At 39.9% G+C, this 17,528-nt stretch overlaps 1 protein-coding gene across 1 annotated transcript in view; it reads left to right on the top strand.

Annotated features, from left to right (window-relative positions):
- Positions 1-17,528, top strand: part of PRKDC (protein kinase, DNA-activated, catalytic polypeptide) — a 141,235-nt gene that overhangs the window by 68,276 nt on the left and 55,431 nt on the right. Inside the window, exons 46-60 of the mRNA XM_019518957.1 lie at positions 1,404-1,552; positions 2,729-2,866; positions 3,044-3,163; positions 4,028-4,171; positions 5,225-5,376; positions 6,172-6,303; positions 6,787-6,898; positions 8,261-8,385; positions 8,478-8,627; positions 9,205-9,378; positions 11,101-11,199; positions 12,488-12,698; positions 13,271-13,460; positions 13,905-14,120; positions 16,559-16,671. Of these exons, the coding sequence (XP_019374502.1) occupies positions 1,404-1,552; positions 2,729-2,866; positions 3,044-3,163; positions 4,028-4,171; positions 5,225-5,376; positions 6,172-6,303; positions 6,787-6,898; positions 8,261-8,385; positions 8,478-8,627; positions 9,205-9,378; positions 11,101-11,199; positions 12,488-12,698; positions 13,271-13,460; positions 13,905-14,120; positions 16,559-16,671 (2,225 nt within the window). The remainder of the gene's footprint in view (positions 1-1,403; positions 1,553-2,728; positions 2,867-3,043; positions 3,164-4,027; positions 4,172-5,224; positions 5,377-6,171; positions 6,304-6,786; positions 6,899-8,260; positions 8,386-8,477; positions 8,628-9,204; positions 9,379-11,100; positions 11,200-12,487; positions 12,699-13,270; positions 13,461-13,904; positions 14,121-16,558; positions 16,672-17,528) is intronic.

Raw genomic sequence — 17,528 nt, 5'->3', positions numbered from 1 at the left:
AATGGAGTTATGGAAAATATTATTTCCTTCTATTTTCTCAATAACTTCATGTAGATGTAGCATTATATAAAATTTGCCAACTGAGACTATATTTTGCATTTTGATGTTTGTTAATTAGCTTTCTAAAGTTTTCCCACTCCAATATTTTTTTTAGAGTATATGGAAGATGATCTGTTCTATACTTCTGTTATCATTAAAATGCAGCCAATTTTTAATGGCTAATACTTATTTATAAGCAGAAGTTCTTACATCCAGGGCATATTTTTACAAGGAAGGGGACAGTTTATCATTTCTAACGGAACTTTTAATTACAGTAAAATCTGGACAAAGACCTTGTACTAAACACACATGTAGCTACTACGGCTGTGCGAAGGTTCGGGTGCTGATTTGATTCAGAGGAGATTCAGCCCGATTTTTGCGTCCGAATCTCCGAATCTGAATTGAATCGGAAGACCAGTAGAAAGATCCAAATTGATATGAAGCCTCTAAATCAATTTGGGAAATATTTGGAGAAAGATTCAGAGATTTGGCGATTTGGGCAGTCCCTGCTCACCATCACAGGAAGCTGAACCTGGGCTCCATGCTGGTAAGTAGGGGGCTAGAGGAGGAGGAGGGGACCATGGGGAGACCCCTGCCAGGTCCCATCCCCTGCCTGCTCCCTTGGTCCCCCTGAGCACCCGCTGACCCTTGCCCACTCTCCCAGCCCCGTCAATGGCTGTCCTTCCTGGCCCCAGCGTCCTGGCTCTTAAAACAAAAACAAAAAAACAAAAAAACAAACAAACAAAAAAAAAACCACACACACTCACCAGCTGCTGCCAGGTTGGGGGGGATGATCCCTACTGTCCCCCACTGCCCTGCACTGCATGGGGGGCTCTGCACGAGCCCCCATGACTGCCCTGCCTGGTCCCAGCCTTCTGGCGCTTAAAAGAAAAAACCCAACAACAACAAAAAAAAGCTCTGCACTCACTGGCTGCTGCAGTGGCCCTTGGGGCCTCTGGTGGCTTGTGGCAGAGCCCCCCATGCAGCACGGGGCAGTAGGGATTGCCCCCCAGCCTGGCAGCAGCCAGTGGGTGCAGGGCTCTTAAAAAGTCGGGACACTGGGCCTGGGCGGGGCAGCCATTGATGAGGCTGAGAGAGCGGGCAGGGGATGGGGCCTGTTTGATTTGGACATTCAGCTGAATCTCCAAATCAGATTCAGTTGAAAAGGTTTGGGACCGTGATTCAAATCACCAAATTGAATCACTGTCCCCCAAATTGGCCAAATCCGAAGTGAATGCTAGCTGTTTCACACAGGCCTAGTAGCTACTGTGCCTGATAAATTTTTATCAGTCTTGTGAGTTGTCACTAAAGGCAAGTTTAACATGAGTTATTGTCTTAATTAACAATTTATTTTTCTTATTCAGATGAGCCTCAGTATTTGCCTTCTGCATCCTATATGGTAGACAGCAGTCTCAGTGAGGAGATGAGTCAGTTTGATTTCTCCACTGGAGTCCAAAGTTTTTCTTATAACACGCAAGACCCAACAGCTGCTAGTGCTCGTTTCAGGAGAAAGGTGATTAGAGGCTTGTATGCTGTGTAGCGGAATAAGCTTGTCAATCTCTTGATAAGTAGATACGATAACTGGAAAAGCAGGCTTCATGTATGTGTTGTTTGTACAGATACAAGGTTCAATAGCATTTTGTCAAGTGGTGTACCCTTGCAGCCCTCGACAGCTCACCAAAAATTGACAAGTAGCCCTCTAGCTGAAATAATTGCCCACCCCTCCTCTACTATGTGTCTGGGCTGTCTTAAGTAGAAGTTAAGATTTACCCCTTTTAAAATCTAGTCAATGTAAGAAAAGTAACAGTGGCTTTAGATTTTACAACTGCATGTAAATATTTTTGTGCCATTTTTTAAAAAACTCACAATTTAATATTTCCCATTTCCTTACACCCCTTTGCTGGGATGCATGAAATAATCATTAGAAAGGGCAAGAGAGCAATATTTTCTCTAGCATTTTATCATTGTACTACCTTAAGTGTTGTTGTGTGCCAGTTCTACATAGAAAAAATCAGACTTGAGTTGAAGTTGTGTCAGTGGTCAAGTCAGGAAGAACTTGCCTTATTGCAAATAAGTCTGAAAGATTTGCCTTTGGAAAAGACACTAGGCATTTGAGTTACCATCAGTGTTAAAGGCAAGATTTCAAAATTAATCATAATATGATATCAGGAAAGCCAACAGTTTTCCTGTTTTAACAGTTGACATAAAATTAACCAACGTATTTTTATTATACAGTCTAACCACAAGCTACATCAAATTGCTCGAATTTCCATTCCTTTTTAGTGGTGAAAGCGGTTTTCTCTTATTGGAAAATTGGCTTCTAAATGAATCTGTGATTAAATACTTCACAAATATCTTGAGTGGGAGTTGGGGTGTGCACTTAAAATCTTGCATAACTGATGTGGTCTCGGATGGCCAGCTGTGAACTGAAATTAAGTTCTGTGGGGTCTGACTTCAGTGTATGTTTCTGGCTTGCCACTAGACTCTAATAAATGCCTAAGTCAAAGCAACAGCTGGCTGATATCCTTAAGCAAACGTGTTTTGGGTGGTTTTGGTTTGAACTATATATTTGATGTAATCCCCATTAAATAGTATTGTAATAAAGTTTGCATAGGTGGACTAGAAAATCAGAATGTATACAGTATTAACACGATTAAAAAAAAATGAAGCACTATCCTTTTTTGTACAGGAATCCACTGAGTCCATGGTTCTAGATGATGAAATGGAACTCGAGATGGATGAGCTCAATCAACATGAATGTATGACAGCTATGACAACCCTGATTAAACATATGCAGAGAAATCAGATAACACCCAAAGTAGATGAGGTCAGTACTGTTTAATGGCCTAGCCCACTAGTTACAAATATGATGCCAAGAAAGGGGTTTATAATGGAAACCTTGCTTTGTAGTGTTTGTGGTTGTAGTAGAGTAAAACCTTCTGTTTCTTCTTTGGTAATTTTAAGTTGCTCGTATTTTAAGGGAAGCTTTTCATTTTGATTACAGGGGGCAGTTCCAGTAGCCCTTCCTCCATGGATGAAGTTCCTGCATAGCAAATTGGGGAACCCATCAGTACCATTAAACATTCGCCTCTTCTTAGCAAAACTTATTGTTAATACTGAGGAGGTGAGTAGTTTCATTGCATTAAGTTCTGATTCTTTTTGCTTAAATACAGTCTTAAATTATAATTGCAGCTGCATAAGCCTTTTAGGACAAACCCCATTTCAGACTAAGTTTTTCTGGGTTCAGCTTTTGTTACTTAGCCCTACTGAAGGAAAGCATTGCCGGCTTAGCCTTCAGGTGAAAACTGGGTGATATTGATTTATATAAATTAATGTGGGGAAAACCTTATTGAATAAAACCATTTGATTTTTGCATAGGTCTAATTTCAATAACATACGAATGTGTATGGTTCTCCTGTAATTACTGAGGAAATGCTTTCTCTTCCTGGTCCAAGCTAATGTATTTCTACCCTACCTGGATCAGTTTCTTTAAAGCTGAGTACTCTTACTTGCTTTAGATACTTGTATCATAACTTTCACCTTCCAGTGCATATCAGATCCAAAGTATTAAAACTACTGCATTTCATAACATTTCAAAACCAGTGTAGTAACAAATCTCTAGAGTAACAATTTGAACAGTATGTATTTTTATGTGCAGGTGTGGGTTACTTCCCTTTGGAGGGGGGCTCTGTATGTGAAACACTGGTATAATTGCTATATTTAGTGGGCTCCAATGAAAGAAAAATAATTTATTATGAACATCAATGTTGAAGGCTTGTAAGCAGAAAGAACAAGCAGCAAATATAATTACAATAAGGAAATTTTATTAAGATTTTTTTTTTAATCCCTGCAGTTTATTTTTTTGGAGGAAATGAGGTAAAAACTGTGTTGAAAACGTGAATTTAATAGGATTTTATGTCTTAATGCATTAACTTCTTCAATACTAAGTTAGTTTTAGAGTTCATTGTTTGTTCTTTATTCTCTCTAGGTTTTCCGACCTTATGCAAGGCATTGGCTTGGTCCCTTGTTGCAACTTGTTGTTTCTCGGGATAATGGAGGAGAGAGGATTCATTACATGGTGGTGGAAATAGTAGTTACTCTGCTTTCTTGGACTAATGTAGCTTCTCCCAAAGTAAGGAAATGGAGAACATTATAGTTGTATGCCATTAGGTAAAATGGAGTATATGTAATGGTTTTATTCCATCCCTCCTTAATGTGTTTTTTTTCTTTTCTTTTTTCATAGTCAATATAAACAGCTCGATCAGTTTAAGAAAAAAGTTTAGGATTTTAATCAAAGAATCTGTGCCCATACATTGAGAGCAGCTTGTTGAGCAGTGGGCATCCCAGATTGTTTTGGTCTGCTAACAGATACTTCATGCCATTTAAATGCAGCAGACTACAGCATACTTGACAAATATGTATTTATGGACTTAGAGATGACACTGTCATGTCTTGCTGTAGTTGAATATTAAGTTTTCACAGATGTGTGTTGAAAACCACGTTCTTACCATTTTATCAAAGATAAATGAATGTTGAGTAACTTAGAGCTTGTCTGTGCTACAGGTCTTCTGTAAGCAGATGGCTTGTTGTTAGTAGGGTATACAGTGTACCTGGAAGGCACTATTGTGGAAAAGGGCTATAGCTGTCAGCAAAAAGCATGGACATGTCTTCCCTTGTTCTGTGGCAGCTTTCCTGTGGTGGCAGAAGCTTTCTATTGTTCATAGAGCAATATTGTACTACCAGCAAGAAGGAGTGGTTTGGATGTATTCTCTCTTTTGCTGGCTGGATATGAGTTAGGCTATATTTTTGCTTGACCCATCCTGTCAACAGGTGTCAGAGCTCCTCATAAAGCAACTCCATTTCTGCTGAATTCTGACCTTGACTTCACTGCAAAATCATACTGGGTCAAAAACAATGTGAAGAATTAAATTGGTCAGCACCCATATTGATTAGGACTTGGGAGTCAGTATAGACAGTTTGTGGTTAGCATCATGTCAGCTACTCATGTCTAACTCTTTTCCCATTTAAAATGAAGCCCAGCTGATAGAATGCCTAATTAGAATGGAGGTCCTTATATTATAGTATTCTGAGCATTACATCTGTTTGTGTTTTGATTCTAAAATAAGATCAATTTGACAGTTGTATATAGAAATTCTGTGTTGCTGTTCGTTTGTTTTCATGCTAGGGGAATGTTAAAGATGAAATCCTCGCTAATCGATTGCTTGAATTCTTGATGAAGAATGCATTTCACCAGAAAAGAGCAGTGTTCAGACACAACTTGGAAATTATAAAGACAGTTGTGGAGTGCTGGAAAGATTGTCTCACTGTACCTTACAGGTAGTACTAACTTAATGAAGGTACATTTTTTCTCTAAGTTTGCAGAGAATCTAGAGCAAATCCAGACATAGGTTTGTAGATGTGAAAGGATTAGGGCATTAGTTCTTGAATGGTGGTTGCAAAAATTCCATGCTATCCTAGGATTTGATCCAGTACTTCCATGGATGATAGTACTGGATCATTTATTAGCATCTGTTAGCTTTCTGGTGATGGTGTTTTGTTTTGTTTTAACCCAATCCAAGCCTCTCCAGAGAGTTTTTAGTTCTTTGATCATCTCTGTTTGCATGTATAATACTGGTGGATTTTCATCTCTGCTGTGCCTACTGTTTTGTCTTTCTGGAGTAAGCTCATCTGCAGTATTGAAGTTCCCTCTGGTGTTAGTGCCAGAAATGCAGAGGTGGAAAACTGCAGAGGTGTTGCATATGCAGGAGAACAGAATTCAGGTTGCAAAATAACCTTGAGAAATGAGAAGTACAGGGCTTCCTGGAAATGGAATACCTAAAGCATGGCAGAATACTAGAAGAACAATTTTTGTCTGATATTTATACAAGTAACTTACAACCTTAGCAGTGTTTCATCATCAAAGAGAGACCCTGTAAATTAAAGAATAAATGATTTGTGGTAGGGAAGATTGGGGGCAGGGGCTTTGCATTTTTTTGTTACAATTACTCTCGCAATAAGTTACTGTTTTCTTAGATTCAGATCTGTCACCGGATTTATTCAGTCTTCTGTAATGTACTGTCTTTGACCTGTAGATGTCATACACACCTTTTTCTGTATATATTTTTGTTACAGGTTAATATTTGAACAGTTTTCTGGAGGAGATCCTGAAACAAAAGACAACTCAGTAGGAATTCAACTGTTAGGCATTGTTCTTGCTAATAACTTGCCTCCCTATGACCCAAAATGTGAAATAGATAGTACAAGGTGAGCAGTGAATTTTGTGAGGGAGTTCATTTTGATGAGAGAAGCAATACTGAATTTGGCATCATGGAGGGTGGGGTTTGGATTATTCGTATCTCTTCACAACCTCAGCCCCCACCCCACATAAACATTTATTTGTAACAAGTCCCATATAGCAAACTCTACGGCCCTCATTTTACTCTTGGAGATGAACTGGCGGGAGTATGTTTGCACTGGCCCTGTTTTAGTCCTTTCTTTTGCAGTTAGCAAGCTCTCTGGCACCTGCTGGAGTCAGAAAGGATCAAAATGGGGATTTAAGGAAAAGATCTGAAAGGTTCCCTGTGACCTTCATGGATATGACATATTAATGTAATTGCTCTACAAAGTCTACAGTTAAGTCTATGAATATAGAAGCGGTAGAGAATATGGCTATATTTTTTGTTATTCATCAGATATTAATGGAAAATCAAGGGGAATGGATCACAGCATATTTCTTTTGTATACTAGGTATTTTCAGGCTCTGGTCAATAACATGGCTTTATTAAAATATAAGGAAGTCTATGCAGCTGCAGCAGAAGTGTTGGGACTTACTCTTCGATACATTGCTGAGAAGGAAAATGTGAGTGTATTACATCATGACTTCTTATCATTCTATATTAATGACACTTTCTATATAAGGTGACTACCCAATTCTAGCTTGAAAATGTTAAATATGCTGAGGCCTTCTCCATGGTAAAGTGGCAGTAGAAGATATTATCAGGTGGAGATTAAAATTCAGGATCAGATTAACATAGGTTGTCAATGCCTTGTCTCCATTCTCAGCAGTTGGCCCTGGGAGGTTGCAGGACCTGGGTTTCTGAGCACTGTTTGTTCACCTTCTCTCTACCAAGGGGAATAACACAGTATTTTTAAGGAAGGTAAAAGAAATGTGAAAATTTGGGGTATCCTTATGGTGCTCTCTATAGCTAAGAGCCTGTAAACAGGGCCTTTGAATGCATTAATATTGTTGACTCCTGCCATTGGACATGTTTTGTGTAATTCCTCTAAGTAAAGTACATAGCTGTCTTCCCTGTCTACTTTCTTTTCTGTAGGAAATGTTAGGTCTATCAGTCTTGACCTTTTCTCACTTGGGGCATTTTTATATGTATTTCCGATGTGGCACCGGGTGCTTTTTAGAGAGCTTTGCTAATTAAAAGTGCCCACGTGTTATGTGTATCAGTGTTGAAGTGCATCGCTGCGCTGGGAAGATGGTGGTGGTGCACTTTGAACTATAGCACATCGAAAATGTGTTAGTTCAAAGCGCACCGCCACCATTTGTTCAATGCGGAGGTGCATTGCGCTGCTAATATGCGACACTGCTAGAGCACATCAATTTACATGCTCCAGTAGACTTGAATAAGAGTCTGCTCCAACATGCTGAATTTCCAGCGCGTTGGAGCAGGCTCCTCGCATGTGTGCAAATGCCCTCTGAGTCTTAACTAATTCCTCTTTTCTTTTAAAAACAGTAATTTTTGAATGATGAAATAAAGCATAGTGTTAATTGTTTTTGGTGTACATTATCCTTTGACAGTAAGCCAAATTTATTTTAATGAAAAATTGTTTTGTGTTTTATGCTATCTTAAGTTGCATCCCTAATGGAGACATGCCACACTAAATCAGAGATTACTTGCCATTAATAATAAGAATACCAAGTGACTTTCCTTCAGATTAAAACCTTTTGCTCCCTACATAATAAGTAGAAACTTTCAGCTTGTTATTTGGTGCCAGTGCTAAATCAGGCAATATGTATTTCATCCAGACTTGTATTTATGCTGTGAGTTGTCTTCATGCATGTTAAGGGTATGCACTTTAACATCTGCCTCTGAAGTTTCACTATCACTAAAATTAATTCCCACTGTAACAGTTCTATACAGTCATTTGATTGTTTTTAATGTTATGGCAGTTAGGTTTATTTAATATTACAGCATTTCGGTTCTTTCAGATAACTGAGGGTCCAATTTATGACTGTGTTGTAAAGCAATTAAAACAGCATCAAAACACCAAGGAAGACAAGTTTATTCTCTGCTTGAATAAAGTAGTGAAGAATTTTCCTCCTGTGGCTGACAGGTACATCATAGATTGTATGGTATGTACTCTCTGGATATAAAATCATTTCCAAATAGAAATAACTTCTGACCTGTTTTTGTGCTCTTATCAAGGTTTATAAATGCTGTGTTCTTTCTGTTACCGAAACTTCATGGTGTGCTGAAAACTTCTTGTTTGGAAGTGGTGATGTGCCGTGCAGAAGAGATAACTGATCTCTACTTACAGTTAAAGAGCAAAGATTTTTTGCAGGTCATGAATCGCAGGTAAGTTGGCATATGGTCAGTGCATGCTGATCTGAACAGCCATGGCAAAATCTTTACACCAGCATCTTTTTCTAGTAACCAGTTGCAAGTTTTAAATTCCTTACATATTTACAGCTGCATATTGGGCTTCCTTGAGGGCATGGCTCTCCTCTTTGAGCAAATGTAAGCCTGTCAAATATTTTACATCTTCTGTTTAAGTTTAGACTTCGTTTAGTCCTTATTACCGTTAGAGTGGAATCTCAACTGACTCGATCCTAACTGGGTTTTTGGTTGTAGCTGTGTTGGTCTAAGGACATAGGCAGTCAGGGTTCTTTGGGTAGGTGTGATATCTTTTATTAGACCAACTGAGTAGTTGGAAAAAAGTTTTTTGCAAGCTTTTGGGCACAGTCGCCCTTCTTCAGGCATAGGAACTGACTCTTTGACTGCATTGGGACTGGGAATTTAAGTTAATAGTTGTGTTTAAACTTAAAGTAGTTTTATGGAATCAGACAATAGTGCTGAAAATACATGAACTTCAATTTGTGTTTGGTTGTGAACAGAATATGAAAACAATGCAGTTGTGTGTTGTCCCTTTTAGAGATGATGAGAGGCAGAGAGTGTGTTTGGATATAATATACAAGATGCTTTCTAAGCTAAAACCACTGGAACTAAGAGAACTTCTGCCTGGAGTAACAGGGTTTATCTCTCACCCTTCTCCAGTTTGTCGAGAGCGCACGTATGACATCATGATGTGGATTTATGATAACTACAGGTATGGATTCAGTTACAAGTATGCTTTTTCAACCATTTTAAGAGCATTTTATATAAAAGTGTTCTGACTAGCCTTAATCCTCTCATATAGTGGGAGGGAAGGTGTGGGTACAGCACAGGAAGCAGAAAATTCTTTGACTTTAGAAAAATCTTGCAGAAGTGTCTGCTTCTGTTACCCCACGTATAAAATGCTGGTGTTTAATTATGATGGTCATCAATGTAAGGAATGAATTAATGTTCTTAAAACACTTTCATAATAAGTACCAAATTTCATTTTCTCGTACAAAATTGTTAGCTTTTTAGAATGTGGTTGTATTTTCTTCTTTTCTCTCTGAAAATAATACTCTAAAACAAATGTTCTCAACCTCCCATTGTTGCTGTGTACAGCCTGTGCTGGCAAAACATTTAATTAGGAATTGAGGATGCACAGGGTCTAGCAGATTTAGGTACATGAAGTCTGTTGTCTCCTCTCAAAATTCTGGTAGTAATGTTTTGCCTGGCTTGGTTTGTTTCTGCCTCTCCTTTAAAAGTAGACTATCTTTGATCATATCTATATCACAACTCTCCTTCACCGCTCTTTAGGAACACATATCTACTAGGACTGTGTGAAGCTTCAGACGCTGGTTTGATTTGGTGGAAATGTGGTCCAATTTGGTGGCCGAATCTCTGAATCCAGATCGAATCAGGAGACCCTTTAATCTCTCTGAATAGAATTGGAACCCTCTGAATTGATTCGGAAACATTTGATGATTCAGACATAAGCACAGCTTTAAATGTGTTTCTGCATACCTCAAGGTACCAAATAGCTCGTGAATGCTGCGATGGTGGGGCAGATGGAATGTCCCACAGGAGCACAGGAGGGTCCTCAGTGCACTCAGCAGCAGACCTGGAAGTGGACCAGAAGAACTTCTGGGTCCTCCCCTGGCTCGGCAACTGGTGTTTCCCGGAAGCTGGGGAAGCACGGGGGGGGGCCCCCAGTGCACTTGGCAGTGGACCTGGAAGCTGACCAGAAGTAGTTCAAGTCCACTTCTGGGCTCGCCGCCAAGCACACTGGGGTGGGGGGGAGATGTAGAAAAAACATTTAAAGCTGTGTCTGTAGTCGAATTGCTGATTCTCTGAATCAGCATCAAATCTTCAGATTAGGATTCAGCTTAATCTAATCGGGACAGTGATCCGAATCAACTAATGGAATTGTTTTCCCCCATTAGGGCAGAATCCAAATAGAATATGGCCTGTTCCACACACTCCTAATATCTACTGGTCACTTATTAAGCTTTGGTGTTGTGTGGTTATCTTCACTGCCAAAAAGAGTGGTATGTTTATAGCAAGATAACTAATGTGGTTCTGAACTCATTGCAAAACCCAAGTGAAGAGAAAATGCATGTATTTTTTCCTGCAATATAGGTGACTTCCTTTGCTGCCCTGAGCTTTTCCTTTGCTGACTTCCTTTTGCTATATCGTCCATCCAGATCTGGCCTTACCTTACCAAATGGCAGAAAAAATACCCTCTCTCCACGTGGAAGCAAATTAATTCATATTGGTTATCTTTTTCTCTGAAGAAACCTTTTTTTGCCATCAAGGCACCTTATATGAACCATCTGCACTGCCTTCAGGCCAAGATGAGACCTGTCAGGGAATAGTGCTTTCTTTGCTTCAATGGATTCTTTTTTGCAGCTTATTTCAGACTAGAGTTAAAAACAGACTTTTTTGGTTTTACAATTAGGAATTCAGAAAGTCAAGCTGATGAGGATTCTCAGGAAGTGTTTAAAGTGGCAAAAGAAATGCTGATACAGGGCCTAACTGATGAGATCTCTGAATTACAGTAAGTCAAAATAATGTGCGGGATCATCTAAAATGACACTGTACTGAATTCCTTTGTTTTTAATTTGGTTTTTATGTCGAATACCAAGATCTTTTTTGTTTCTTAACAGGTTTCTGAACCATGTAGAGGGTGTATTGAACTGTAATAATGGAATATTACTTAAGAGTTTTGTTTGTTTGTTTCTCAAGGGGTTATTTGTTTTTTTTTTTCTTAAGTTCTATTTTTATTGTATATTGAAATAGATAAAACTGTGTCGTCCAAGGTTTTGAGTTATATTTCACAAAGAGAATAAGATGCTATTCTCACTACTCCCCCCGTTTTGTTGGTGTAATGCCACTTGTAATGTCAGCTTCGACAGGTACAGGCAAAACACAGTCTATCTTTTTGAAAGTGTGTACGTAGCTGAAATAGTCAACTTTAAAAATGGAAGAGTTTAGTCCAAAGGCTGTTTTTCCAAAGGTACATCCAAATTAATTTGGCTGTTTCAGTTAGTTTAGTTTCAGTTTATATTATATTTAATATTACAGGGAGTGTCTACATATGCACCTTATGGCACAGTAGACTAATTTACTACACAGTAAAGCATCTATACACACACGGCATTTGGGCTGGTGTAGACTAATTTTACAGCACCACCGGGCAGTGCCATCAGACACAGGTACCTATCCAGTGGTGGAGTAAATTGTTGTACTTAAACACACATGTAGACAGTGGCATTGGGATCAGGTTACTCCAGCTCAGATAGCACTGGAGTTTATTCACTTGCATTACTTGCATGTGTACACACTCCCACAGGGTGTATGAGTCAGCACAAAATGCATTGATACATAAACATGAATAGATCCAGAGCCATAGACAGTTTCTTTATTAACTTTTCTAGTGAAGCAGAGGACAGTGAAAATGTTGTTAGATACCTGTGTGCCCATTGTTTCGTTTGGAAGAAAACTATTTCAAGACCATAAGTAAAACTGAAGTATAAAATAAATATGTATCAAGTATAAAAACATGAATTGTTGTAATCTAAGGTTGTAAATATTTTTTAAATGAAGTGTACATTGAAAAGACAGTTGGAGAGGGGGTAGTAAAATGAGATGGTTAACTTAAGCCGGTATGAGGTTGTGGGGGCTAAAGGGTTAGTCGGACGTTGTATATTTAATCCTTATATGTCAATATTTGCTACTTAACAGGTTAAAATAAATGGACCGTTTTTGAGTTGAGCATTATGTAAATCCATAATATCCTCTTTTGCAGATGTCCAAAAATTTTTTTTTTTTACTTGCCTTCACAGATTAGTTGTTAGAAATTTTTGGAGTGATGAAACTAGGTTACCTACAAATACTCTTGACCGTATGTTGGCTTTGCTAAATTCTTTATATTCTACCAAGACTGAAACCCAGTACCTGAGCTTAGCCACAAATTTTCTGCTTGAAATGACCAGCAAGAGTCCAGATTATTCCAGAAAAATATTTGAGCATCCACTTTCTGAATGTAGATTTCAGGTAAATATATAAACTGTCTCCTATAAAACTGTGCAGTGTTAATATAGTTAAATGAAGCTAAAGTGGTGATAGAGATGCAGGTTCTCCAGAGGCATCATCTGTGACAGCCATGGGTTATTCAAGTTCTTAGAAGTTTGGTATTTATATTGAAAGAGTAACTTCATATCTGTATTACAAACTTTTTTTTAAAGAAGCAGCCTCTGTATTTAATTATACCTGAAGTAGTTACGATTGCAATTGCTGGAGATCCATTTTGTAGGCTAGAACTGGCTTGTGTTTAAATTTAAAGAAAATGGGGAAATGCCATGAATTGGAAAACCAAGACGAAGAAGTGAATAGGAAGATGCACGTTTTTATCCCTCTGTCAAAGGACAAATTTGTATTGGAGGCAGTAGCATTCCATATTGCTATTATATGTCATTTTATGTTAAAGAAGCTGCATCTCTGTTGTGCCTGGTTTCAGATTTTAAAATTCTGTTTTGCTGTGTATTAACCTTTCTTTCTCAGTGAAGAAGAGAACTTTGATTTGACTTGTTCTCATCAATATCTTACTATTTCTTTTACATGGGTAGGACTTCATAATTGATTCCAACTGGCGTTATCGAAGTACTATTCTCACCCCAATGTTTGTGGAGACTCAGGCTTCCCAGAGTGCCAGCAGGAAGAGGTCACAGGAAGGGTCCCTGTCAACTCCTGGATCACTAGGTGCTCAAGTGAGGGCTACTCAGCAGCAATATGAATTTACACCTACGCAGAACATGAGTAAGTACACATCAGCAGGCTCTGGGACTGTCTTGTTCAACAAACAAACAGTTCTGTTCTTCTTCCTCTTGTGTGTAGTTTTTCTTTAAAGCAAGAGGTGATTAAAATAATATTTTCTTTTTTTAAATTCTAGCACTCTCTAATCAGTTGTAAAATTAAAATTTGCTACCAATTTCTTCTTTTTTAAAAATAAAAAGGCAAACACATTAATTTTCCTTTGGTTGACTATTTTTCCCCCCTAATATGCTTCTCAATTAAAATGTGAACTTCCCAACTTCGCATTTAATTCCTATTCTGTCTATTTAGATACAAATGCAGCATGTTTCCTAGTAATTGGTGTGAATATGGGACCTATGTTTTTTGTAAAGAAGGGTGATTCTTCCTTTCATTACTCTTTTAATTTATATAATAAGCTGAACGTGGTGGGTTTTTTGCTTTTTATAGGTGGTAGAAAATCTTTTAATTGGCTAACTGGAAGCAGCATTGACACTTTGACAGAATATACAGTTCCCTCATCCTCTGAATCCTTATCTTCATCCATGCTGTTTGTTAACAAGCGAAGTGAAAAGTCACAGAGAGGAACCTTGAAACCAGTGGGGCCCAATTTTGGGAAGAAAAAATTGGGCTTGCCTGGAGATGAGGTTGACAGCACTACTAAAGGTATCACTGTCATTGTCAATAAGATGTTTTATTTTGTGTTTAACTTGCTTTATACCACTGAATTGGCTGGCAGGACATCACCCTTGGGACATTCTAATGAAAACAGCCTCAAATTTGCTGCTCAGTATATCTGGTGTTCAAACTATAGGGAAATAGTAGATTAGTGGAGTTACTTGAGTGTCTGCAAAATGCCAAGCTAAAATGGTAGTCTGATCAACAAAATTTTCATGTCTTCTACCAGTGTTTGTTTCCTGATAATCAAGAGCTGTTAGGAAATTTCTGATTCTTTGTGTTTCAGATTTCACTGGCTCTCCCTGTAAAGACACTCAAAGTTTACACTTGTAAACCTTTGTAAAAGTTTTTCATTTTCAAACAATTTCACAGTTTTTTAGATCCAAGGTTAACGTGGTGGATACAGGCTGCTAGGAGTGAAAGGGGAAAGAAGAGGTGGGAGCAGGGTAGGAGCAGAGCTGCGAGCAAGGAGGGCACAGAAAAACAGGTGGGCTCTGCACTGTCCCTGCTGACCTGCTTTGCAGAAAACCTCTCTAGCTGAGTAGGGCTGGGCAGAAGCAGTCCAGTACCACCTGGAAGGAGGGACTGAGTGCTGGACAGATCCCATGCTGCTCAGCTGGCAGGGCTGGGTACAGGACACAATACCCTGTTTCCCAGCTGGAGGGACTGGGTGCAGTACACAGCCCCTGCTTCCCAGCTGGAACAGCTATGTGTAGAATGCAGCTCCTGCTTCCTGGCTGGTGAGGCTACATGCGGGACACAGCCCTCTGCTTCCCAGCCAAAGGGACTGCATGTAAGCACAGCCCCCTGCCTCCTGGCTGCAGGGGCTGAGTACAAGACACAACTGTAGCAGCAGCTAAGATCTTTTCCTTCCCAGGAAAGGTAAGACTGACCACCCTCCTTTTTCTCTTCCTGCTCTCCAGTGCTCAGCACTCCTTCCCCCCCCCCCCCCCCCCCCCCCCACTCCCCAATAGGGCACAGACAGGTCCCTGTTTTGTCTGGGGTGCAAAACTTGTTAGTTCCTGGTACCCCCAGAAACAGAGCAGGGCACCCCTCATGCAGTTCTATGTGCCCCAGTGACTCCCCACACTGAACCCTCCATCCTGCGTGCCCCTAGTTATACCCACACCTATGGTTCCAGTATCACTGCCCCACAAGGAGTCCTGATACCAGGATGCTGTGGGTTGGCACTGCCCTAGCTGCCTTCCAGGATACTTCATCCTGCTGCCCATGGAATTGCCCAGACCCTGAGGGTGCAATGTGGACAACCAATTTGCTGAAGGGTCTGCCCAGTGAGGAGGAATCAGGCTGTTTCAGGAGATCCTAGTGACACCTTGCAGGCAGGCTTTGGCATGCAATTGCCCAAGGGTGCACAGACTCTGGCATCTGCAAGGCCTCATGAAGTGGCACATTCAGAGTTTTCCTCTATTCCCAGGTCCTGCAGCAGGTCTGTCACTTGGGAAGTGTGGGCCCTGAAGCTGTCACTCTGGCAACCACACAAAGTATCTTTTTACGTGCCTGAACTAAGGCTGGCACAGGGTAAAGACATCTCACCTGTTACAGTTGTGGTCACAAAATAATGAAGCTGTCGCAGCTGATAAGGGAGATGGGGAACCCCTCCCCCCCCCAGCCCTGAGACCCCCTCACCAAAGTTCCCATGCACAACTAGTGCACAGCAGTAATTTTCCACACTTTATTACAAGAAATCCTCTTACTTTGTTTTTCTTTTTAATTCTAAGCCCAGACCATGTAAAGCAATACAATGGGTGACCAACCTGCAGTGTGCGCCACAGAGCCACTATTTGGGGCATGCAAACCCTGTCTGTTCTGTAAAGGGGGTGCTGGTACAGAGGCGGGGTGGGGCTCAAGCCTCTGGCTGCATGGAGTGGAGAGCTGGCAGGACCCTTTTGTGAAAAGTGTAGTCACGACCAAGAATCAAGTTAAGACTTCCTTGGCCATGCAATTGCTACCAAATTAAGGGCTTTGGATCATCACTCACCGTATAGAATGGCAGTGTTTGCAGCAGACAGGAAGGATTAACCTTGTTCTTACTGGTGACACCACCTCTCGCAGCAGCATCCTGCCATTGTCCTACTCCACAGGGCTGGAGACTTGAGCCCCTTGCTGCCCTCCTGGCACCCCAAGATGCAGACTCTCAGGTATGCCACTGGAGGGGACATGGAGGTACTAGTGGCACTTGGGGAGAGTGGGGGCTTAACTTATGCCATGCTTGTCAAAGAAGTTGGCCATAACTGTGTTAGGCTGTTCAAAAACAGCCTGCTGTTATTCCATGCTGCTTTGCCTAAGATTTGAAAATGGGTATCCAAAATTAAGGCAGTTTGGAAACTGGATAGCTAGATGGATGGATACATCTTCATCAAAACAGGTGAACTGGGGTAAAAATACATTCTTGCTCTGTGCACTAGATATAAATGAACGGGCAGAAATCCTAAGGCTGCAGAGGCGTTTCTTGAAGGACCAAGAGAAACTCAGCGTGATTTATGCAAGGAAAGGTGTAGCTGAACAGAAACGAGAAAAGGTTTGTTTACCTAATTTGGTGTTAAGACTGAAAGGGTTCCTTGGATGCTTCTGCTGTCTAGGCAAAGTTGATGCTTTATTTCTAAAAGCATTATACGCTTAGCAAGCTATCTGTGTGGTGAATGGGTGTCTCTGGAGTTTCTCTTGCAGTTTGCAGGGATGTTATGTGTATTCCAAGCAGCTATGTTTGTGTGTAGGTAAAAGTACAGGGTAAGGAAGAACTTGAGTTTCTATTTTAAAGAGAGAATTCCCTGCAAGCATGTACATATTGTACTATGGGGTTTTATTTATTTATTTATTTTCAATGTATCCCAGTCCCTGGGAGTGCTGACATATGTGAAAAATGGAAGAGTTTTTCTTAACTCTGAATTTCAGTTGTTATGCCTTGCTGTCAAAATCTGTTACTTAAACATTTCCTGACTGATGAGGCATATTTCTGGGGTATTGGTTGTAGCTGTGTTGATCTAAGGACATAGACAAACAAGGTTCTTTGGGTAAATCTGATATCTTTTATTAGACCATCTGAAATAATATTAGTTGGTCTAATAAACTAGTCATTTAACACCTAAATTTAAGAAATATGCCTCGTTGGGTAAATCTGGTATCTTTTATCTAATATTATTTTAGTTAGTTTAATAAAAGATACCAGATTTACCCAAGGAGGTGTATTTCTTAAATTTAGGTGTTAAATGACTGACACCTAAATCTCAGTAGGAATCTAAGTAAGAAGAGCCTGATAATTAGAGGTGACGATGACCAACATTTCCTATTACTTACACTGAGAGCTGAGAAGCTATTTGCTTTGGCAAATCAAGGCACTTTCACTTACTGTAAATCCATATTTAGGAAACTGTTTGA

The sequence above is a fragment of the Gavialis gangeticus genome, unplaced genomic scaffold, assembly GCF_001723915.1.
Source record: "Gavialis gangeticus isolate Ggan-Ray unplaced genomic scaffold, GavGan_comp1, whole genome shotgun sequence".
In the NCBI taxonomy this organism is placed as follows: Eukaryota; Metazoa; Chordata; order Crocodylia; family Gavialidae; genus Gavialis; species Gavialis gangeticus.
Note: the sequence above shows the minus strand (reverse complement) of the source record. Positions and strands in the feature narration are given on the sequence as shown.